Source organism: Ambystoma mexicanum, chromosome 4q, assembly GCF_040938575.1.
Source record: "Ambystoma mexicanum isolate Mex_15411 chromosome 4q, UKY_AmexF1_1, whole genome shotgun sequence".
Taxonomy (NCBI): domain Eukaryota; kingdom Metazoa; phylum Chordata; class Amphibia; order Caudata; family Ambystomatidae; genus Ambystoma; species Ambystoma mexicanum.
The window spans coordinates 525,857,293-525,882,879 of record NC_090928.1 but is presented as its reverse complement, the minus strand read 5'-3'; the positions used below and the strand labels follow the sequence as shown (position 1 = coordinate 525,882,879).

Genomic DNA, 25,587 nt, shown 5'->3' with positions numbered 1-25,587 from the left:
TGGGCGAGGGTCGTGACACTCTCAAGCCGGACCACCTGAAGTTCCGGAAGCAGCTCAATACTTTCCTCTTCTCCTCGGCTTTCTCTCTCTCACTCCCCTGCTGACCTACCTGTCTGCTGTACTGACTGGTTGCTTGGCTACACTCAGAGTCTCACTGGGTACCAGGCTCTTTCTTGATCAGTCACCCTTACACTGCCTTCGGGCCTACCACCGATTTAGGGGCTGTAACTGTAACCCTACAATTCCCTTGTTCTCCTTGCACTACCCTGAGTGGCGCTACCCTGGCTGCACTTACTCAGAGCATTGCTGTCCTGTTTTCCCCTCCCCTTGCACCCCCCCTGCAGAGTGCTTTTCAGAATTGTCCTTCCTAACTGGAAGATGAATCCAGGCAGTAATATTTCACAAAAGTGTGAACAGATGACCAAGTGGCTGCTGAACAAATGACTTTGACTGGAACACCTCTCTGAAGAGCAGCAGAGGTTGCCATGCCACTTGTGGAATGTGCTCTCAAGCCATCCGGCGGGTCTTGGCCCGCTAACCTGTAACATTCCCCAATAGCCAGGATGATCCATCTGGATAGGGTCTGTTTTTTTAACAGTTAAACCCAATTTAAGGCTTGTATAGCCAACCAATAATTGGTCATTTTGACAAAATTTAGCCATTGTTGATGTATAGAAACAGAGTCCTTTTTGGGTCCAGCCTATGTAATCTTTCCTCCTCCTTTCCAGGATGAAGAGGTGGATAGAAAGTTGGCAAAATGATCTTTGCGACAAGTGGAAGTCGGAGACTACTTTAGGTAAAAAAGAAGGTGAACAACCCTGTCTTTATAGAAAACGGTATGTGGGGGTTTATAGGAAAGTGCCTGCAACTCACTTAACCTGCGGGCGGACGTTACTGTGATTAGCAAAACATTTTCCAAGGTTAAAAGTCTTAATGGGCATGAGTGTATAGGCTCAAAAGGAATCCATGTTAGAAATGTTAACACCAGGTTAAGATCCCATACAGGGCCTTTGCATGGAACTGGTGGAAATACGTTAGTAAGACCCTTTGGGAATTGAACAATCAGAGGGATTTTAAAATATAAATCCTGCTCTGAAGAGCACTTGAAAATAGATAGCGCCGCCAGGTAACCATTAATTGTTCCATTCTGGAGCCCCAGATTCACCAAATGTAACAAAGAAAAAAGCACCATAGGTGTCGCATAGAAAGGGATCCACATTCTTATCCCTGCACCAACTGCTGAACATGTTCCAACGGCAGCAGTACAAAGATTTTGTTGCTGGCCTTCTGGCCGAAAGCAAGATCTACATTACGTCATTCAGGAGGTCCCAATCCTTGTACCTCAACCTCTCAGAAACCATGCATGAAGGTTGAGAGTCTTGACCTCTGGATGTACAACCCAACCCTCTTGTCGCGAGAATAGGTCCTTTCTTTGTGAAAGACGCATTGGAGAGCAGATGGACATGTCCAGAAAGTCTGGGTACCACATCCTCCTAGCCCAATCCAGAGCCATTAGGGTCATCGATTTCCTAGACTTTCTCAACCTCCTGATCACATGAGGAATGACAGGAACGGGAGGAAACGCGTACAGGAGTGGAAACTCCCAGTCCACTACGAACACGTCTCCTAGAGCTCCTCTTGGGGGAAATTCCTTGGAGCAGAACAGTTTGCATTTCTGGTTGACAATGGTTGCAAACAGATCCACTTGTGGGGTTCCCCAAAGGGTGAAGATCTCTAGAAGGACTTCCTGAGCTAGTTCCCACTCGTGGGAGACTGTGTTCTCCCTGCTCAGATTTTCCGCTGCAGTGTTCTCCTCTCTGGCTAGGTGAACTGCCGATAGAGAGATTCCTTCTTAAATTGCCTAGAACCAGAGCTGCATTGCTTCTCTGCACAGTGGTAGTGACCCTACGCCTCCTTTCTTGTATAGGTAGTACATGGCTACTGTGTTGTCATTATCAGGACATTCTTTCCCCGTACAGAGGGCAGAAAAGTTCTTCAGTGCTAGTCTGATTGCCCTCAGCTCCAAAAGGTTGATGTGCAGTTTGGACTCTGATGAAGACCAACGACTGCTGACAGTCAGCTTGTTGGCGTTGGCTCCCCACCCTTTGAGTGAGGCCTCTGTCACTACAGTTATCTGTACAGTTACAGTTGCCAAAAAGATTCTCCATTGAGAATGTTGTCCTTGCAAGCCCACCACAGAAGATTCTGAGAGACTGTGCTCTGAACTTTCAGGTGGTCTGACTTTCTGCCTGTGATTTCGGACCATTGAGTCCTGAGAGCCCATTGGAGGGATCTCATTCAAAGGCAGCCCTCTGGCACTAGAAAAATCCAGGATGCCATTAGACTGAGCAACCTCACAAAATCGAAGGGCGTAAGATGCTGGAAACTCTGGAATTTGGTGACCATCTGCAGAATATGTTGAGCTCTCACGCGAGGCTTTCACTGAGGAAGCATCCAAAACTGCTCCAATAAATTGGAGTCTTTGAGATGGTATCATGTGGGACTGCTTGTAAATGAGGGAGAAGCCAAGTCTGTGGAGATAGTGGCAGGTTACGCTGAGATGTTCCCGGGCTTGTTCGGGTGAACGTGCCCTGATCAGTCAATCATCCAGGTAGGGATAGACGCGAGACTCGCTGCCACCATCGCAATTAACTTGGTGAAAACCCACGGACGGAGGTCATCTTCTGTGCTTGAGATGGCTAGGCACATGAAAGTAAGCATCCTGAAGATCCAATGACACCATCCAGTCTTAAGAGTTGGAGAGCCTGAAATATTTGGGAAAGGGTAACCATCTTGAACTTGTCCTTCCTAAGGAACCTGTTCAAGTTTCTTAAGTCCAAGATGGATCTTAATCCCCTGTCCTTTTGGGAAATAAGAAAGTATGGGAAATGAGAAAGAAAGGAAGAAGGGTACAAACCCTTGTTCCTTTCCGCCACAGTTACTGGTTCTATAGCACCTTTTTGTGCTCTCCGGTGGATGATCCGAGGCCTTTTTTGAAAAGGAAGGAGTAACCTTGGGGTACAGTTTCCAGTGCCCAAGCATCTGAAGTAATGCCCGCCATTCTTTCAGATGCTGAGTAAGTCTGCCTCCCACCGGGGTCTTGTGAGTCAAGGCCTCAGAGTGGTTTTGAGGGGGCTGAAGCGGCCTCTGAGGGTAAAACTGCTGCTGATTGCGCTGGTTTAGCACCTCTCACTCATCCACCACGAGGGAATCTTCTCTGACCTCTTTGACTGGCTTGTCCTCTACCTCTTCCAATTCAGGAGTAGAATCGAAAGGACCTAGCCCTCCAAGAACATGAACCGGAGTAGGGGTATTGAGGCTGTCTAATGGCGGTGCTAAGGGATTTAGCCGCCGCTTTCGAGGTCTGCAGCTTTTCCAAACTCTCATCAGCCTTGCTTCCAAACTGCCTCGAGCCGTCAAAGGGCATTTTGAGGGGTCTAGACTGCACATCTGGATTTGCTCCAGATCACGCAAATCTGCACAACACTGTGCTATTAGCCATGGATCTACTGATGTCCACGTGATGTCTGCTGATGTCCATTGCATCCTGGATGATAACCAGGAAGCCGTCTCTTTCTTCACCTTCCGGGGTGTGGTCAGCCGCCATAGCTACGCAGTCCCACAGGGTAAACGTAAACCTTGACAAGGTACAAGTTGCATTAGTTGACTTTAATGCCATACTACCAGCAGTCAATATTTTTCACACCCAGGCATCTACTATCTTATCATCCCTATCGGGAGGGATAAAGGGGTATGCAGATTGCTTAGTAGATGTAGCAGCTTGAACCACCAAACTTTATGATGTTGGATGCTTTAAGTACTCTGGGTCACTGCTTAATGGCCTATTTCTCCTAGCAAAATGTTTATTCACTGCAGCCGCAGTCCCTGGTGTCTCCCAATTTGCTGAGACCCTTTCTTGTAGTGCAGTGTGAAATGGCAAAATTGCATCTTTTTGGGGACCCTGATCCAAAATATCTGTCAGGTCATCCTGCTCAAAAGAAGGAGTAGGCCTGCTCCAACCTAAAAATAATCGCCTTGCTCATCAGCTTACGATATGGAGGAGTCAGCGTAGTCAGTAGGATCTGGTTTACCAAATTCCAGTTTGGGAGAGGTATCTAAACCACTAGCTGACTGAAGGTTATCATTCAAGTCTTTTAACCTAGACTCTTCGGAGATGAATTCCTCTGGCACATTAGCGGTTCCATATTGTAACTCAAAATGGTGGTGTATCATCTGAAGGTTCATTATCTTCATAGATATAGGTTAAAGACTTTAAAAAGTATTTCTTTGGCAAGGATTTGAAAACCTTTTCCTGGGTTACTGTTGGCTTCGACAACTTCGAAGTAATCGTCTACAACAACTTCGAAGTCGGAGTCGATTTTGTCGGAGTCTACTTTGACACTGGCGTAGACGGCTCTGACGCGAAGGTGTCCGCATTGTTGACTTTTTATTCTTTTTCGAATGAACCCTTGATGGACTGAATTCCTGAATTGTTGAAGCCTTTGAAGATTTCTCGTCGGATTGAGATTTTTCCCGATGATGTACCGGCTTATGGCTCTTTACGAAACGCATCCCATTTTGGCGAGGAGTCTGACTTAGTTGGACATTTGATTACCCTGGCTGAGAAATCACTAGAGGTCTAAGGTGACCTGCAACGCCGTTTCTTGGCCTTCTTCAAAGACGACGAATGGTGCAATCAACTCCTCGATCGAGATCTTTTAGATCTTTTCTGTTGAGGAGAATCCCTCGACTCACGGGTCTTTCTTTTTGAGCGCTTCGAAGGAGACTTCGAAGGCAACACCTACCCCCCACTGCCAATTTACCTTTACGCTCCCTCAGAGCCTTTTCGGTCATGGCCTGACAGGAGTTACAGTCGGAGGTACGGTGACCGGTACCAAGACTCCACAGACCTATGCTTTGGTTGTCAGTGATCGACATCTTCGATCCACAGTTTTGACACTTCTTGAAGCACGTCTTAGGCAGTGGTGGAGCCGATGGGGGAAGACATTTTCGTTGATCAAAAACAGCCGACGAAGTTCACTGAAGAACCGAAGCGCGCCGTAATTCTTTGAAATGTTAGCTTGGAAAAACGGAACTGCAGCCAACGGGTGCTGCGTGCGCTATTTATACTGATGACATTCGAACAGAGGGCCTCGAGGGACATCGACTCGACGAGACGGCACACAGCGCCCCCTATCGAAAAGATTCTCTGAAGCAGCTAAAGCTGGAAGGATAATTATCATACGATGAGGAATACGTGCGAGGACACAATCGATTCGAATTAATGTTATTAATTAACTGCACTCCATTAATAGTTCCTTTTATTTTTTTAGTTTGTATAGTTAATGTTGACAGGCACATTTTAGTATTTATAGTTTTAAAGACTTTATGTACAGTGAATCATATTCAATACTTCTAACCTGTTTTGCAATGACCAATTCAATGGAGTCACTAACTGTTGTACACCTTCGGATGAGATAACTTGGCCGGTGTAGTCCTTAATAGATTGGATATGTGGAATCTCTCTTTGGGTGAAAACTATTGTGTACTGTGTATCGTGCATTTTGATCTGTTGGATTTTATGTGATGTTAATAATATGTCTTAGGTTTTAAAAGTGTTTTCGAAATAAATACAAATAAATTATGCTTGCAGCAAGGAAGGAGTCCACTCAAAAGCAGAACAAAAGCAAGTGGCTTTGCTTTTGTTATGTGGCTCTCGACAATGGTTTACCGTCTCCTGGCAACCTTGGATAATGTAATGTCATTCATGGCCTACATAGCCAGTACAAGGATCCTTATCCTCAACTAGATGAATTATCTCCTGTATTTCTCATTCCTATGTGCAGAGCGGTATTCAGAAACATTGAAGACTTCTTGCACACTCCATTGCAGGTGGAGCAAAGGGAACATTGTAAGCCTTTCAGAGACATGTAACTATATCAGGAATCTACAAGCTTTTTCTTTGGGTTCTGCCTCCAGTAGGGATGCATCTTTTGGCCAAGATGTTCTGAAAAACAGGTTTGCTTGAACCTATCATTTGAACACAGTCAGCTAATTTACGGTCCCTGAATTGAAGAAATATGGATTCTACTACTCTAGAGTAGATTTTCATTGTATGCTCTCAACAAGAGACCTAAAGCTGTGAAGAGCTCCAGGTATATTTGTATACTTCATTTATAAATAAAGAACAAGGCTGGTTGTTTCTGCAGGTTATTGGGTTGTTGCATATGGGGAAAGGCTGTTTAAAACATATATATATATATATTTTCATGATTTAAAATTACATATACTATGTATATTCTAGACAAATATTTTCTAGATCTTTATTAAAATAGGACAATGGAGTTTTATTATTCTGAGTAACTAAAATGGCCTTGTATTTTATTTAGGTTACATTGTTATTTGATGGTTTTAACAGAATAAACCAATATTGATTTAACCTATTCAGCACATATCACTCCCCCTAGGGGACGTCCATTTTTAAAATCTGGTTCCCAACTTGAAAGTTTAAACAAAAAAGGATTAACTATAGGAAACAGCTTCATCTGTTTACACAAAGGTTTTAAGAAACGCTGGCAAAGGAGAGCGACCCATAAAACGGCACATGTCCAGTTTAAAATGAAGGACAAGCTCTTGAGAGCTCAGTCCACATTCCACAGTGGTCCCGCTTCATCAGGTATGCTAAAATCAGAGGATTTGGTAAAATGGAGAGACAACACGAATAGTATCAATAACAAAATATTTGGTATGCCATTAAGAAAAGGACGGCCGCTTCCTACAGCATAAAGTCCTTACCCCATCTTCAGCTTGCAGCTTTCTCCTCTTCTTGACTTTATCTGGCATGAGTTTGTCCACTCTCTCTCTAGTGGATCCTGTGCCATACTCTTCCTCAAAGGTTAGCCAGGACTCCAGCAGCATAAGGCGCTCTTCCTTCTCTTCACAGTTTCTCATAGCTTTATTGGCATCCTCATAAATCTGCCTGCATTTCGATACACTCTCCTCCATTTCTGCTGACAGTTCAAACTGAGCATAACTGATCCATACCTGGGGATTAAGAAGCACAGATTAATGTTAGTGAATGTTCTTAAAGGACGTTGATAAAGAACAAACAAAAAACAAAAATTGACTGGCAATGGTAAGATGTTAAAAACTGAAGATGAATAATACACAAGCATTTTAGCATTCATAATCATTGAAATGTTCACCCTTAGCTAAATGAATTACAAGAAAATATGAATGCAATTAGAAGATCTTCAACAAAGTTGCCCTCTGGTTATAAAAATACCTTAACATGTTGTGTGCGTTGAAGTAGTCGTCGGTAGAGGTTTCTGGTTCTCTCATATTCTTCTTGCTCAATTTCAAAATCAATATAGGATTTCCACAAAACCTAGCAAAACAAATGTGTTCACTTACAAAATGTTAACTGTAGCAAATAATAATGATTTCATACTTTACATTGATGCCGACAGGAATGGAACATATAAAAACATAACAAAGGGGAGTCTGGTTAAGGTGAGAATTAGATCAGTAAAGAAGGGCACACTGTCCTCCCCGACAATGAATAAAAGACACAGACTAGGTGTGTTCTTAAAGTCATCCAGTTAAGGCAGTCAACAGCCATGTAAAGAAAAACGCTTGGAGTTTCCTTTCAATTTAACTATAACAGGATATTGTTCTGCTGAGGAATATTCTTGGTTTGCAAAGCATAGACAGATGTATAGCAAGTGGTGGGAATTGACTACCTTTACTCTCTCAAAGGCAGTCATGTGGGTCAGTCGCAACACTGAAGGTTGATGTCTGGAAAGTTATGAATGCATCTTAACCACTGGCAATTGCTGTGAGAAACCCTCCAGGGCCATCAATTTTAGCAGACCATGCCAATACAGAAGGGAAAAGATCATATGCAAATCCAGCTTGGTCCCACGCCAAAAGGGGCAGTCTAACATCCTAGAATCTTGAAACAACTATTACTTTCTCTTCCTCAATGGAACGAAAAAAGATTTGCTCATGTTGGACAATATCCAAAAAATACATTACCTTGCACATGGCCTCAATCATAAAAACATGAATAAATCGATGTCTGAAAGTGTAATTTCAAACATGCAGTTTCTCTCCAGGTTAATTAAGTTATTAAAGGATCTCCCCATGATTTAAACCCACATTACTGCCTACAGCCTTTAGTGCAATTTAGATCCCGTCACAGATAGCCTCAGGAATCCAAAGACCCCAGTAATAGGTTTCAAGATTTTATTAAAACTCGTGAAAATTGATTCGGGGTGGGGACTTTGGTCCGACAAAGGTCGTCCCTGCAGCCTCCATAAGGCTCCCTCGACCATAGGCGTACCTAATCCCCACAATTGCCCCTAATGATGATTAATGCAAGAGAATGTCGACTCTTTAGTTTTACTGTTTTTTGGGACTAAAGGCTGAAGCCTTTTCTAACTCCCTCCCTCTGGGATTTCCAAAGGATTCTCAATCTTCTGAGGGCTGATTCCAGATGTTCTAACAACTCTTTCTTCTCTTGCTCTCTCTCATCCCTTCCTACCTTTCTCCTCACCTCTCTTCTATCTTACTAGTATCAGTTTCTACCTCTGTCTAAATCTACCCTTCTCCCCATGTCTCACTTCCTCTTGCCCTCGCTCTTTCCCCTTGCCTGTTCCTTGCCTCTCTTCCTCTTTTACCACACTCTCCCCTCTCACTCCCTGGTTCCCTCTCCACCTACCACCTTTTTCCCCCCACTGTTTAACTTCCCAACTACTATCTCACCCCCCTCCTTCCACTCTGGCACCTACTCAACTTCCCCTGACACATGGTCACAATGTCTCTCTCACTCTTTCTCTCCCTACCAGATACTCTCTCACACCCACTAGACACCACAATATCCAACGGCTACCACTCTCTCTTTTACAAACAATATCTTACCTACACTCTCTCCAAACACCGCCACAGACTCAACACTCTGTCATCCCCACTCCACTGCCTGTTCTCTTGGTCCACAAACTGCTCTCCCAACGTCACCCGAACACTTTTCATTCAGGTCTGGCCTTTCTGGACTTTTATAGGCCAGCTTACTCTGCTCCGTTTTGTCCCCATGTCCCCATTTGTTCCCCTGATCAACTGCACTGTTAGGCCAAACTGCGCTATGCTTTCCCCAGGATTTGAATTTATGTGTCATGATTTTCAAATCGTCTGTTAAGCCCTGCCCCTTCCGTGGTCTCCGTTTGTTCCGCCACAGTATCGGGGAAACTGCTCAGTCTTCTCCTGTTGGCTTCCCACACTCTGTGTACCCGTCTCTTTCCCTTGATGTCTGCTGCTGGGCTGGAGCTCATGTACCTCACGGCTTGGGTGTCGGGTAGCAGGCATTCTGCTGCGGTTCACCAGCTTCAGTGACTTTGCTTCAGGTCTTCCTTTCTGCTGCTGGGTTTCTTTTGAGAGAGGTAGTCCTACAAGGAAAATACAAGAGACCTGGCCAGAACAAAGGCAGAAAAGTACTGCTTTCGGTACAGTGGTACAGAGAGTCCTGCATGCACTGTAACACAAAGGAATGTCAGAGATTGGGGGTCCCTTCCCAACTGCCTCACACCACCTCTGGGGTAGGATAGGCTCTGGCAATGCCCTGGTAGGCCGACTACCCCAGGTTGAGACAAGCTCTTGCTCCCTTCTGACAGGGCATTTTTCTGACCTTGTCAAAATACCTGGTGGAACTAGAAGGCTAGCTATGACTATTGCGCCATACACTTTATCAAGCATTAAAAAAATAATTTAACTTCAACGGGTAGTGAAACAAGATGTGAGCATACTGTATGAAATGTGATAAAATAAAGTCTTCAAAAACACCCCTCTCACTACCGGTTCAATTTAACAAGGCAATACACAAGTCTACCAAATACAAACAACCTAAAAATGTTGCACAGGCAAGAAGCTATTTGTAAGTTGAAAATCATTTTTTGCCAGTCTGAAAAGTACTAGAAAGTACTATAAAGTTACATTTTTAGATTTGGGACATACTAGAAATATGACCTGCGACGATTGTGCCACACGTTACATTACACTTCAGCTTCAATAAATACAAGATTCTCCTTCTCAACCTCCTGTCGACTCCCTGTATGTTACTGTTGTAGCTTCTTCTGATAGCTCAATAATTAGATTGTTAGAAGGTGCTGAGCATGGCCTTCTCAAAAGTGAAGGCACTGCATTTATTTATTTTCTTTTTTCTTTTTTTAAGCACTTAATTTATACATTTCATAATATAAACAACCAATTCAAACAGTGAATACAAACAACAGCACAACATTGGGATTAAACAAACCCCCGGTATTAAAGAATATAATAACACATCTAAGGAGTCCTAAAGAATTAAATACATTGTATAAGGAGCATAACGCAACTCAAACTTATTCAAAACATGCCTATCACAATTATGAATTTAACACAGGACAACAAAAGAGAGAAAGTAGAGCGAGAAAAAAAAGGGAGACATCATTCACACATGAATAATATGCAGATAAGCTACCCAATTACTCAGAGTTTCTTCCACTGCATGCATTTATTTAAAATAATTTGTTTTTAGTCTGAACACAAATCTATGAAAATCAACATTCCTTCTCTGCAGACACTGCTACTGTTTTATCGCAAGTTGTGTAGAGGTGACTACAGATGGTTGGTCCTATGTTTTTAACTGCTCCTTCAGATGGCTCTTAGCCAGGAGGGTGTATGGGAAGGTAGAGGGCTCAAATTCTGTTCACACAACAAAAACTGCCAAAGGTGGAGTTTGTTGCATAAAGTGAGAAAAGGTCCTCTGCCAGCTGAAATAGCAATGGGACCACACAATTAGGCTTTGACAATTTTCCTTTACATTTGAATGTGTTCCTCTAAAGCAGTCTAATAAATAAATATTGCAATCAGGGCACTCTGAAAAGACAGTGTGTATCCAGACGTCTTTTCCATTGGTGAAACACAATAGTTGGAATATAGATTTGAGAATAGAACTGCCCTGGAGGAAGGAAACCCTTACCACCTGGCTAGAGACCAAGAGAAGTAGGCTTTGATATCTGCACATGGATAGTATGACAAAGTATAGAATATGAAAAATTATAGTCAGACTGATGTCTTTTTAAGGAGTTAAGATGGGTTGTTTCTCCTGGGGAACCTACTTGAGAAACCTAGTGTTCCCACGCATTTTCAACAATTTTAGATTTGCTGGCTGCCCTATTCTATTTAGTACTATATTGTTGTGTTAGCATCTTTAGCTGGGCAGAGAGTACATTTTGAGAAATACTCTCAGGCTTCTACGGCAGACAGATCTGGCCACCCCTTAGTTGCAGCAATAACAACCACAAATGGCAACAAGGTGATTTTAAATCGGAAATATTCTCAAGTCCACCTCTTCTTCGTGCTTGCTCATGGACAACTTTCTTTACAGGGATGGGACAAAAAAAATGTGCATAGCAAAATTGCTCTTTTTTAAATTGGGCTACATTCATCAGGCTCCATCCTCTCAATCCAACTCCACCAAAGAGTCAATTCTGTGTTGGGACACGATGTTAGCACCTATTCATCTGCAGGTCCTAAATGAGGCCACAAAAGCGTTCAAACGTCAAACAAAAAGTATAGAGCTTTACAAATGGAAGGCTGTGTGATTTTTAACAGTCCCACATGCTTAGTCTTCTGTGGTTGAAGCAGCAGTGCTATTTATTTTATTAGTTATTTATAAGGCGCTTATACAACAAGAGAGTGTTTCAAAGCGCCTCAAGGCAAAAAGGGAAGGGAACAACGGAGCAAATAAACAATGGAAATGACAAAGAATAAATAAACAAAAAACTGTCCTACTAGGCCTTGTGACATCTGGAAGGTGCAAGTGCAGAGAAAAAAAGGGGGCAGGGGGTTAAGTGCTAAAGGGCCCCCCGGGGGGGGGGAGAGGAGTGCCAGAGGTGTCTGTTGGGGAAGGCAACAGGTTAAGTGCATAGGCGGAGGCATCGCAAGCTAAAACAGGGAGGTCTAACGGCCATCAGGTAAGTGCAAGGCCGAGACAAACCACTGAACTAGCAGGTGTGGGCCAAGAGGGCAGTGCAGGGGAGGGGGGGGGCAGATGTTGGTGTCGATTGGGCAAATGGCCAGGACCCTATTGGACTCTTGAGGGACCGGGCCATCAATCTCAGCAGCTGTGCGGGCGGTAAGCACGGGAGGGAGAGAGAGGAGGAGGGGGAGAAGAGAAAGGTCTTGAGTTGTTTGCAGAACTTGAAGTGATCCGGTTCAAGACGGAGAAAGAGAGGGAGACTGTTCCAGAGGACAAAACCAGCCGAAGAGAGAGATCTGCCCCCAGCTCTGTGCTTGGAGAACCGTCTGACCAGCAGAGAATTGGATCTAGAAGATCGAAGAGATCTGGTAGGCGAGTATTTAGTGAGAAAGAGTTGCAGGTAGTGCGGTCCCAGGCCCCAGAGCCAGTGTAGAGATTTTAAGGCTGGAGAGATACAGTCCCTGGGCTTGATGCCAACGATAAGTCTTGCAGCCCTATTCTGGATTAGTTGAAGAGGGCGGAGGGAAGAAAGAGGCAGGTTGAGAAAGAGGCTATTGCAGTAATCCTGCCTCGAGAGCACAAGAGCTCTAGTGATGTTGAGATTCTGGGTGAAGGTGAGAAAAGGGAGAATGCCTCTGAGGAGGTGAAGTTGAAAGTTAGTCTTCTTGGCAAAGTCCAAGATGAGAGAAATGTCTTGCTCTGGTCAGCTTTGCCCAGAGGTTGCTATGATTCCCCTTTGATCCTAGGCATTTGAAGTTGAGGAAAGGTGTCAAAGGAATTCATACTTGAGTGACAGGGCTGTTCCATTGCCCCTTGCTGCAGAAATGCCAGTCAGTCTGACGAAGTCGCCACTTCCCACATCTCTGGGTCTTTCATGCTGTAAAGGAACTTCCTTTCCCATGGGGGCTGGTACATTAGAAGTGCCTGCCTTGCCAAACTGGTTTGACAGCAATTCCTGGGCCTAGCCAGGATGTTGAAGTTCTTTTTGTGAGGGAAAAATAAACTGTGCAGCGTACAATTGACCTATATTTTGGCAGCTTTTCTTCCCAACATACACAGTTTTGTTTCTGGGCATTTTACAGTATTATTTCCATTTAGCATGTACAATGTCAATTCACTGCTTTGCAGAGCAGTGCAACACGGGTTCATTTTACTTTCCTTGGTCATTTACAAATGTGATTTTCCTCACATCTTCATTCTGAACATTTCCATAGCTCTGGTCAATTGCTTATACACAGAGATATGTTTGAGAAATGGGTTCTTTGAAACCGACACCAGTCAAAGGAGAGAGAGAGCTTCTCTTTAAGTGTTTTGCGTGTTACTGTCATGCCACAGGCCCCGGAACACAAAAACCACACCATCTAGTGATGGGGGCAATGGATCACTTGACTCATTTATGTCCCTTTGGGACCCATAAACACAGTGGCCCTGGCTGGATTCCATCCTGGCGCCTTTGCCAGGCTCATATAAAGATGTGAGCAGGAACACATCCTCATGTGCTGACTCATCGGGTGTGGCAGGCAGGCTGAACCTGGTGGGCGTGGCTTCAGAAGCTCAGCAATATGAGCTGCTCCATCCTTAAGGCCGGTGCTTCGCGTTACTGTGCACTTGCGTGCAACATGACGCCCACTGCCGCTTGGACCAGCTTACTTACCTTTGAAACCAGGCATTCTCCTGCATACTCACCTCCAGGAAACTGGTGCTTCATCGCTTCATCTGCAGACTCATCTCCTAACATCCAGTGATCTTGATCCCGACGCCGCAGCACCGCACTCCGCATCCACGAACTCAGACCCTGTGAAGAAGAAAGACAAGGTTAGAACATCCGTCCTAGGGCCTCCCCCCCCTAGTTAACAACTTACCAGCTACTGTACCGCTGCAGCTTCATTCCTCATTCCCTCCAGCTGCCGCGTCGAGCTCAGCAGCCTCTGCCAGGCTGGCAACATCACCTGCAAGGGAAGAAAGCAAAAGAGCAAACATCAAAAGTGGAACAGATAGCAATACGACAACAAACTTTACAATATAACAAAAACAGACGAGGAAAGACAAAGGCAAACAGGAACACTTACCTGACGTATAGTGGCTTAGTCGCAGCAGGACTGGACTACCACGTGCAAGGGACCAGTGAAGGAACACGGTCCAGATCATACAAGCGCCCCTGCCAGAAGCAGCAGGATGGAGTGCTCGCCAAAACTAATCAACAGGTGAGCTTTCCAGGGAAAGTGCTTCCCATGGGTACCACGGTTTGGGAGAAGGGGTCTGGAAGGGGATCAGGCACACAAGCTGGCATAATCACACCCCCTATTCTCCACGCAGGAGCAGTCCCGAGCAGCATCACCTAGTACCACCAGTCACTACATAAGCACAGAGGGCGAAGTCGGACCCGAGCGACCTCACCCCAGGGAGGGCTGCAACCGTACCCCAACGCCTCTGCAGAGACCAGGTGAGCGTAACAGTTACTTTGTTTTCACAGTAAATGCCAGTCGTATGGGCTGAAATGGATTTTCTCTGCTCTTCACAGATTTTACTTGATAAACAATGCCGTTCTGGGCCAGAAAGCCTTATTTGATGATGTTAAGTTGAAAAATATCCACAGGGATGTGTTGAATTAGAACAAAAGTGTGAGGTTTGCAATGAAGGTAGCACAAGGGTCATGTTAAATGCAGATCATTTCTGGGCGCAACCTTGGGTTTTCAAATGACAGAAGCAGTGCAGCGCCATTCTTCATTTAATTTCTTTTCTTTGGATTGACGTGAAGAAAACAAAGTACAGCCATTCTTGGGGGCTATGTTCCATCTCGCCCCATTTGTGCTCAGCAGAAACAACCCAGCCATTATTTCTGTAGCTGCTAAAATGCAGTTTTGTGATGCCAGGGAATATGTGCTCAACAAACACAGCACAGGCATGATTTCTTTGCAACTGCTAAATGCAGTTTCATGATGCAGGGATATCTTTTGGGCTGGAAATATACCCCACAGAATGGGGCAGAAATGTTCCTATACTAAGATTTATCCCAGACAACCCTAAACAGAAGGCACATGGCCCCGGGTTCTGGCTCACTTGAGAAGCCAACAAGTTTGATACAGATGGTTGCACCCATTCTGACTGAGCTTCAACTGGCAAGGGAAGCAGCACAAAATAACGACATGTGAACAGGGGGCAACTTTACTGGGAATCGAAGAAGAAGACCAAGTCACATGCCCCCCGCCATCCAGCCAAATTAACGCACAGTGGCCATGGGAATGGACGGCGGTCAAGTCCAAAAGATCTAACAAGGAGGGAATCCAACCTCTCTACAGAAGCCCGCCAATCAATAAGGACCCTGGCAAAGCGGGGAAACCCCACGAGAGCGACAAATGAACTCAAACCAAGGAGCAGACTCCAAAGCTACTACATGCCTGTGGAGGGCGCACAATAAGATATGTTCAGTGCTTGAAAGTTAAGCAGGCGTTATGAATCCATATCCTCACGGGAGGGGGGTGGTTTGGCGCGTTGGAATGGGATATCCCGCGTGGGGAAACGCAGGGCATCTACTAGGGTTCAGCTCTCGTGATCACATAACAAGGGGGGCAGAGGGCCAGCTGAATCCACCCTGCAGGGGTTAGGGGTGAGTGGAAAGGAGAGGGGGGAAGAGGTTCCGGAGGCAGCAGATAGGAGAGGAGGGTGGCCAAATACAGAGGCAGTGGAGACACAGAGGGGCACCCCCCAAACTAAAGGAGTCACCGGCCCAGACAATAGCAACACAAGGGAACAAATACGGCTATGTCAGATTGTTAGGGATAATTCTCTGTATAGGCTAATTTCCCAAACCTAGTGAGTCCCCCAGCAGCTTTGCTGGATTTTTGGGGTTTATTTTTGTTCTCCTGCTAAGAGTGAGACTCTTTTTCTCCCACTCTTAGACATGATTTGAGAATGTCCTTTGACTTTGTAATGTGTTTTATGGGCTATGGGGCCTTTTACTCCATAGGGCTTCATGTGTTTTTGGGATGTGTGTTACACAGCACCCTCAGTGCAGTAACACAGGGGTGTCATAGTGACCCCCAAACATAGACTCCATACCCTGGGACTGACTACTGTCTCCCAGGGCATGTAAAGTCACCATTGACTTTACTAGCCTTAAATTGTGAACAGAACCAATACAAACCATCATATTGTGGAAGTACTGGTAGGGGTAATTAGATTGCCCCTGGGTCTGTTTTTCGAGGGGGCACTGTGCAGTCCCCCCTCATCGAGTTTCTGGCTGGTGGCAGTGGTTACCACGCGAAATATTCCACCAGAATATTTCCTATGGGATTTTCCCATTCATTTTAAACGCACCACTTTTTTGGTGCAATGTTAAAGATACCGCTGGGTTATTTATTTAATATTTATTCCCCGGTTGGGTCTTTTTGCCAGGACTCGGTTTTAAAATGGTGTTTGTGTTCGCCTCTGTAACTCCAACCCAAGTCGAGCCCTTTGTTCCACTTTTGGTGGGCTTCTGCACAGAAGCCTCCAAAGGTGGTGCCACTCTGTCTGGGTCTACAGGATGTGTGGGAGGGGGGGGGGAAATAGGCACCCTGGACTGAGTTGCCTCGGCAACTCAAGTCGCACTCTTGTGTGATTGGCCCAGTGGTGAGCCGCCCGGCTCACCACTTAGCATGTTTGAGTGACAGCTGGGACTGGTGAATGGGGATTTTCTGCATAAAAACAGGGCTTTGGGGACAGGAACTTCAGAAGTCGCCACAGGACCTAAAGAATCCGAAGAGGGAGAAGCTGAGCTGACCTGCAACGACGACACCACCGGTGGAGCCCTGCTGAACCGACTCACCACTTCCCAACGACAGAGAAGATCTTCTTCCTGGAGAGTCTTCTTCCTTTGAACTGGTGGGGTTAACCAGTACGCCCTCTTTTCGCCTTCCTGGATCGTCTCGTGGTCGAATCGCCCGTGCCAAGCACCCCGGCGGCCGGATAGCCACGCTTCACCACTACCGCGAATAAAAGGGTAGTACCTTTTAACCGGGAAACTCTGTGGCTGGTTTCTTCCCTGGCAGTGCAACGACCTCCAGCTTTCCTCCACGTCAAGATCTTCTCTTCCCCTGGACGAAGCACCGACTTGCACCCGCTGCCAGGAACAACTGCCCCCGCTGGAGCTTTCTCACCATTTCAGGTACTGTGTCCCGCCTGGTCTCCCTTGCAACAGACTGTTGAAGGTGTCCCGTAAATCCTTGACTCTCTATCCTGGGGTGACCTGTGACCTGTTAACTAACCTTTCTGAACTGATCCAACTCCTTTTGAACTATCTGCAAAGACTTTTAAAGTGTACTTCAACTGTGTGATCTTGGGCACATTCCGTCTTGTTCTCTCCAAGAGTGGGCCTGGCCTATGAACTTTCTTGCTCTACAGTAGACTCTGCCTTTCCTGACTTGCTGTGGTTCTTTTAAAAGTGTTGGTATTGTGTGCTTTCCTATTTCTGCCTTTTCTCTCCCTTTTGCCTTTTGCTTGTGCTACTGTATTTTTGTACCTAATGTGTATACTCTATATACTGCCTAACTCTTATTGAGAGAAGTCTGACTGCTCAGCCACCGATACCAGGTAAATCTGGGTGGTACAGACTGCTACCAATTGGGTTTACTGTCAACACCTGTAGTCCTAAGCCTTTTGCAGAGGTCCCAAAGGGAACTGCACAGGTTTCTGCATAACACTGGTGGCAGCGGTGGGATTTGTATTGAGTATACATTTTAGTGTGCTTATAGATACCTTAGTGCAACTAACCACAAAGCTTAGCACTAAAAAGTTTATTTTCTAACCTGTCAACTAATAAAGTTTAAAAAAAAATATAATAATATGGAAAGTTATGGTCAAGAGTCCCTTGCTACAAAAACTGATGATTGTTTAAGAGTTCTCTGTAAGCATAAGAATCGCCTGACTAAAGGCAAGAAAATGGAGCTAATAGAAAGACTGTTAGCAAACCAAAGCCTGGCTGATGGTTCAGAGGAACCCACTCTCCCAGAGAATGTAGATAACAGTAATGATATTGATCAAAGTATTGATAATCCTGAGGAAGAGTCAGAAGAGGAGGGTATGGCTGCTGTGACTGTCCCCCTCTAGGCCTCCGTTTGCTCTACCAGCTGTACCTACTGGACCTTTACCAGTTCCCACACTTAGTCCTCAATATCTGGAACTAGAAAAAATGAAGCTTGAATTAGAATTCCCGAACTAACTGCCCAATCTGAACTAAGGCTCAAAGAAATGGAGCTCGAGCATGAGCTAGAGATGAAGAAATTGTCTGTTGAAAATGCTTCTCTCTCCGGATCCTCTAGGAGTTCCAGCCCCAAAAGACCCCAGATGCCTAAAGAGATTGTGGGATTGCCTAAGTTGGATGTGTTGGCTATGTTTGAGTATAATCATGGGCTCCATGGCTTCCACATTTCTCTGTGTCCTTGGCCTGGTGATTGCTGCACCCATTTTTGACCTACGTTATTTGTACACTTATTTCATTTATTGCTTCTGATAGCTTGTCCACCGTTCACAGTCGCATGGCCATCTGGTGCCATCTCAAGAACAGTTTCTCATGCACTAGCGGACATTACCCACATTAACATATTGCAACCCATTATCCCACTCAGGAGTCAAAATTGCCTGCATATACTCCCCAGATGGGACTCCTGCTCCCTCTTTCTTCCCTTCACTCTGGCCACCCTCAATGGGCTCTCCCCCTTCCCCTTCATCTGAAGCCAGAAACCTTGGAGTCATCTTTGACTCCCCTCTTTCCTTCCTCCCTCACATCCACGACATTGCCAAGAAGTCCACATTCAACAACACCTCCTCAAAGGAATCCTTCCTTGCCTCACTTTCCCTCAGAAGCTCAATGTCTCTAGAGCTCAGGTACTCTCTAGACTGGACTACTGCAACAGCCTCTTCCTTAAGCTGCCCTCTTCCTCTCTATATCCCCTCCAGGTTATCCAAAATAAGGCACGACTTATCCTTGGCCTCAAGCCCAAGGACCGCATCTCTCCAGCCCTTCAATCCCTCCACTGGCTCACGGGTTGCTGAAAGCATCAAATTAAAATCCCTCTGCATCATCCATACGGCTGTCTGGGGCCGGGGAACCCACTATTTACAACTGGCTCTCTCTGCATACTCTCCCTCCAGATTTTTACGCTCCTCTGGCGCCAACTCTTTGCATGTCAAGCGCTTCTCTAAAGAGCGAGCTGGTGGCCGATCCCTCTCCTCGGCTGGCCCACTCTCTGGAACAGCCTCCCCTTCTTCTTTGTCTTGAGTCGGATTTCCTCAAAAATCGGAAGCTCCTCTTCAGCTCCTCCTTCCCCCTTTTCCTCCCTTACTAAACCCCACAGTTGTTGAGATTGGTGACCAGGGCCTTCAGGTATCCTTTCTGGGTCTCGCCCTCCCCAACCCCCCCGCCCCACAATAGCCTACATCCCCACCCACTCCCAGCACTTGCCTTTGGGCGCCCATTGGCCTGTGCTCTCTCACAGGCCTGAACTTATTGAATTGGCAGTTGACCATTCTTGCCAAGTGATCTCTTCCAGACACTTAACAGCTGCTGGCAGCTTACTCCCCAGCACTTCCCTCTGTGGAACTCCTAGCACTTAACCCCCTCCTTTGTCTCTTCTATCTCCTTGTACTTGCATGTTCTGAATGCTCACAAGACCTAGTAGCCCCGTCTCTTCCTTGTTATTATATTTTGCCTTTCATTCCCATGTTCCCTCCCCATTGCCCTGTGGGCGCTTTGATACACAATTTACTTGATGTTTATTTACATTAAATAAATCTCAAATTACCCACCTGCTCACTGTAAAAAACCTGAAGGTGTCTCCCTAGCTAGGTCCCGGGGATCTGTCATCCATCTGGCCAGGACACGGCCATCGCTAGCGGAACCAGTTCTTGGGAGTGGACCAGTGAGAGAGGATCACTGGATGGGGGGTCCTTGGGGAGTGAAAGACAGACAGGTGAGATGCGGTATCCCCCTTCTTTCAACACCTTTTCCCGATCCTACCACACAGAATATTCCAAAACACTGCCCCCCCTTTTCCGACATGAACACTTTCGCACAAAACCAAAGACGACAGACTAACACCAGAGCCGTTTACCTGACATATTCCAATACAAGGCAAAGTCAGGCAATTGACCAGAATTGCACACACCTGATGGCTCTTTCCCTTCCCCCAAAGGGATAAAAGGTGGAGCAGAAGAGCACAGGACGAGCAGGGCAGACCGCACAACGTGAGAGCTAACTCAGCACGGGAGTTCAAGAGAAGGTGAAAGACGGCGCATACCGAGGAGGTGACAAGTAGAGAAGCGACCTTGCCCGTTCCGACAAAGGCCTGTAAATCCTCCACAGAAGGAATCATAAGGCTGCAAACAGCCAGCGTGTGTTGCAGCAGATGTAAACGGTACACAAGACCCTCCTCTGCTGATAACTAAGCCAGGGAGAGACAGTGGTACCAACCTTGACTCGAAGGAGAAGAAAGCCAATTGGTTCATCGTAGCGGGTGAGTCAAGGAGAGTCTTGACAAGAAACCAAACTGAGTTGAACGAAAAGTAGCCAAGGGCTAATTTGAACTTTAAAAGGCTTAGAGTGCTATTGATGAAAAAGGAGGAAACCAGCAACAGAGGAATCCGGCACCACGTGGGTGCTCACACAGGAAACTCTGGGCGATTACCCGATGGTAGAAACTACTGTAAACAGAAGGCCTTGGGAAAAGGTGAAAAAGAGGTCAAAGTGGTCATACAGGGGGTCTTGTAAAATCCTCTGTACAGTGTAAAGTCTTTGACCAACAGATGATTGTGAAACAAAGGGAAATGAATCTCGCTTGGTGAAATTAGCGCATGAACAATGTGTTACAAAGGTTGGCAAAAGTGAACCCAGCGAAGGGATGCCAACAAAAAGGGGTGAAGCCTGAAGTCCCATGAACAGTGTGTTGACAAGAGTGAACCCGACTGAGGGATGTCCACAGTGAATTGTTTGAAAAGACAAAGATTTGTGAAAGCAAGAAGTATTGTAAGACCAGGGGAAGTGAATTGTCCCCCTTGTCATTTGGGTCTGAGCCCAACCGAAGGAGATCTAGGGATGAAAAGTCATCACAAGAAGTCCATTTGGAAAAGGAACTCTATGTTTGTTTGGTTGTTGTTGAATACATCAGGCTCTCGAAGGCAAACGACTTTTTATTGCAAAGAGACTTAACCATTGAAGAACCGGATATCTGGTATGGAACTGTTGGCTAGTGCTGGGAAATCTCGAGTGTGTGGTGTGCTGTGCTCAGGAGATCCACTTTGTCCCGCACTCAAAAAGTGGGCAAGGGAGACCCCGGGCAATCGCATCTTGACTTATTATTTGTGAACACTTCTTTCTTTATTGAAAACCCTATCCCACACGCTTTCTGTAATTAGTTCAAAGGATTTAGCAACATATTTTTTTTTTAGTATAGGCCTTTTTACAAGGACTGCCTTATTTTTCATTTGATGGTCGAAGCTTGCTCCCCTCTTAGATTTAGGTTAGGCGTTTTTGAACCCAGCATTTACAGTTTAATAAACACCCTTGAACTGTGATCACTTGTGTCTGTCTTTACTGTTGCTACCATGAGTTCCTTACATTACTGACACGTTTGTTACATTTGCTGCATTTGAACTTTAATTTGTCAGTGTAGCCAGATCTTCAGCTGCCCTATTCTTCGGTTGCATCCTCCTTTTATTTGGGGGATGTGTTGTTGTACCTGTTCGTGCTGCCCTCACCAGACTGTCCTGGGAGGCCACTATTTGGGACAATGCTTCTCCTGTGTACTGCTGAATTTGAACCCCCTTCTGCTCTTTGCCTCTTTTTGCTTCACGTGTGATTCAAGCCATGAGCAATCAGCCTGTGCTCATTTGCTGCTGCTCTCAATTCAAGAACGCTTCACTGCTCTCCATCCACGGCATGCTCTCTGAAGCTTCTTTCTGTGAGCTGGTGACTTCGACTAGGAATTTGCCTGTTGCATGCCCTATTACCTTATCACCACTGATCGACTTCTGTCTCCAAGTATACCACTGAGGCTCCAGGATGATCTCACTATTCCTGCCCGCAAGAAAGACGGGCGGTCGTTGATGGTGGGTGCCTGCGGTCGTGGTTTGCTACACACCAATACAGTGAGGTCCGGTGAAAAATACATTTCCTGGCATACATGAAAGAGCCAGCGAATGGGGGCGGGTGCCCTGCGTGTCCCTCGCCCTGTGCGTTTGTGATTATGTCAGGGAAATGCCCCCAAGGATGTCGCTTTGTGCTGGGTGACTGTGCTGGAAGGCCATATGCAGTGGTGCATTCCTTGCACCCGCGTCCCCTCCAATCTCTTGATCATTGAGAGGTGTTGGGGGAGGGATGGCTTGTCACTGTCTGGGGAGTGGGCTGCTGTGTTTCCCCACCCCAAATGCAGTGGAGGCTTCATCAGAACCTCACTCCCACTGAATGCTGTTGCTTGGTTCTTCTCAGGGGAGGTGTGGTACCAGGCTGCTCACAACTCGCAAATCATTCTGCACTAGCTGAACGTCCGTAATCGCCCATTCACTTGTCGGCAGAGCCCCTGGCAGTAAAGCAAACACTCGTTTCTGGCCGTTGTCACCTGGTGCCTCCAGCTTCAATCTGCTCTGAATTTTCACAGTGGAGCCGTTTGCACACGTGTGCGCTTTCTCAAAAATTTGGCATGGTTTTCAAAATAACCTGCCCATCAAATGACATTAAGGAAACGTTACTCACTGTAGTGACTGCTGTGCTCATAGTCATTTATCCCCTTTCCTCCATTAATTAATGTTTTAGAACAAGTTTAATACCAGGAACCAGTCTCTAAGTGCGGGACCAGGATTCGACCCTCTGTTGCTCTGTGTGGTCTTAGTTCCAAGACAAGTTTGTTGCCCCTAAGCCATCGTCCTGGCCCATACTTATGGGAGTCCCTGTGAAGCAGGACGGGATCGGATCTTTAGCAAGCACCGCACAGATTCCCATTACATTTTAGAGAAAGTGGCGGTGGACGAGGTGCATATAGCGCAACCACATCCACAGACCCGCCTCTCACACTCCTTCCCCTCAGTCCCTTGATCTGCCGAGATGGGGGATGGAGGGTGGCGCATAGGGAGGAAAGGGGACATAGGAGTAGGAGTGCAGTAGCCACTATAGCGAGTAACTTTTCCCCCTTTCCTCCATACTTCTGGGACAGTACCAAGCACTACTCTTTACTCCGGGGGGGGGGGGGGGGTGGCTCAATTCGGAATCAAAAATGTTTCTCAGTACTGCATGTCCGAATTGAGCATCAGCCCTGGAACTGGAGTCTAGTGCAAAAAGCTGATGGAGATGTCCAAGTGCAGTTTTACAAATATCCTCCCAGGGCACATCAATCTGAAAGACTACTGCGAGGAGAGCCTGACACAAGGTTGTCATTTTTTGGCTAAAAAATTTATTTAATGAAAATGGGTTGGGAAAATTCCTCTCTGAACCTATTCTAAAGAGGAGTTTCCCTACCTAAAAACCAAAACAAAAGATCGTCTGTGTCAGGATGTCAATAACTGAAAAGCCATCCCGGTATCAAAAATTTTCGATTCTGACACTCACACTATAAACAAAACAATAAAATGTGCAAGGAAATGTCTTAAACCTGATATTGGCAAAAAAAGTGTTCACAACTGAAAATAAGAATACCTCCAACAGAATTGTTATCCAAGGTGAAAGACCTTGGATCCAGAGTGCGTTGCCCTTTCCCTAGATTCTTAAATAGGATGGCAATTGTCTCCTTTGTGGCTCTCCTTGATTCAGTCTTTCTTTAACACAGCTTTCTACTCTCTTTAGAAAACACTGTCCTTTATTTCCTCTGGTAGCTTTGCAAATCACCTGGTATCCTCCCCTGCCAGGACTCTTTGTCCAATTCCAACTTCCTGGTATACTCTCCTGCCAGAACTTATGTGTTCCAATTGCCTGGTATCCTTCCCTTGCCAGGCTTTCTTATGTATTTCACAGCTCCTCTATCACCAGAATTGTATGTGTTGTTCTTGGTTTGGTATACATGTCTGCAATAATGTTCACTCAAACTTTGCCCCACACTTGCACTTGAGGTGTGTGTATGTCCCTCTCCCACCAGTCACACACACACACACCTCCTCAGAGGTATTCTAACTTTCCTCTCCTTCCCCCAGAAGCTCACTGTCTCCAGAGCTCTGGTTCTCTTTAGGCTGGACTCCTGCAACTGCCTCTTTCTAAATCTGCCTGCCTCTACTCTCCGCCCTCTGCAACTCATCTAGAACAGGACTGCAAGACTCGTCATTGGCCTCAAGCACAGGGATCGTATCTCTCCAGGACTGAAATCTCTGCACTGGCTCCCAGTGGCAGCGAGGATCGATTTCAAAACCATTGTGCATTTGTGGGTCCGAAAAGAACAACGGTAATGTGATCACTTGGTTTAAGTGGAAATCGAAGACAACTTTAGGTAAGGACGGCTGTGTCCTGGAACCACCTTGTCTCAATGTAAAGACAAATAGGTTTCCTCAGCCGACAGAGCTTGTAGCTCGCTAATACGGTGGGCCAATGTAATCACCACCAGGAACACTGTCTTCCAGGGCAAGCGTAGATCAACAGACTCCATTGGCTCGAAAGGTTTGTGTCTCAGTGCAGTCAAGACAATATTAACATCACACGTTGCAATAAGGTGTCTAATGGGAGGAAAACAGATGAACCAGTCCTCCGAAACACCTTTTAATCACTGGGTTGGCAAATGAAACAACCCTACCCTTGTTAGAAAGGTGGGCCACAATTGCATTAAGGAAAGTCTGCTAGAAGGATACTTAGGTACCCTATTGGAGAAACATAAGTAGATCATCAATGGACGCCTGGAGCAGATCTCACTCTTTCCTCAGTACCCAGTTGCAGAACCAAAGCCATTTGCTTCTGTACTGGGAGTGATTGAACTGTTTTCTAGATGCTCCCATTATTCTGAGGTTTTCATCCGATAGGCCCAGGTTAGCATAAACTAGCCTCTCAGGTGCGAGAGAGCCACGGGAAGCAATTGAGGGCAGTGGTGCAGCACTTGCCTTCCTGTTGGCAAAGAAGATCCAGAAGAAGGGGGAGAGGGAGAGATGGTCCATCTGCCATGAGCAGTAGGCCAGAGTCAATGCCTCTAGGGGCAGGATGGGGATATAAAGAGCAGCTCTATCTGGTTGGAATTCCTGAACCTTTGCCAGACCACCAGGATGAGAGGAAGAGGGGGAAACGCATAAGCGGACAGATTGCGCCATGAATCGATAACATGTCTCCCAGTGAACCTCTTCCTTTCCCCTTTCCTGAGGCATCATAAAGGCACGGGCTCTTGCCTTCAGTCTTAAATAGGTCTACCTGAGGTGAAACCTGGAAGCAAACAGTTCCTTGACGACCTGAGCATTGATCTCCCATTTGTGGTTGGCAGCTGACTTACTGCTGAGTTTGTCTGCCCGAATATTCTCTGCTCCTGCGAGGTGAGAAGCCTGCACTGAGATGTTGTAACTCAGTGACCGTTCCCAAAGGTGGACAGCCTGTACACATTGTTTTGCTCACTTTGTGCCTCCCTGTTTGTTTATATAAA

The 25,587-nt window shown here is 45.9% G+C and overlaps 1 protein-coding gene across 1 annotated transcript in view; it reads right to left on the bottom strand.

Annotated features, from left to right (window-relative positions):
• CRNKL1 (crooked neck pre-mRNA splicing factor 1) overlaps positions 1 to 25,587 on the bottom strand; it is a 752,702-nt gene that overhangs the window by 85,092 nt on the left and 642,023 nt on the right. Inside the window, exons 12-13 of the mRNA XM_069608075.1 lie at positions 7,286 to 7,387; positions 6,796 to 7,044 (exon numbers count right to left, since the gene is read on the bottom strand). Coding sequence (XP_069464176.1) covers positions 6,796 to 7,044; positions 7,286 to 7,387 — 351 coding nt within the window. The remainder of the gene's footprint in view (positions 1 to 6,795; positions 7,045 to 7,285; positions 7,388 to 25,587) is intronic.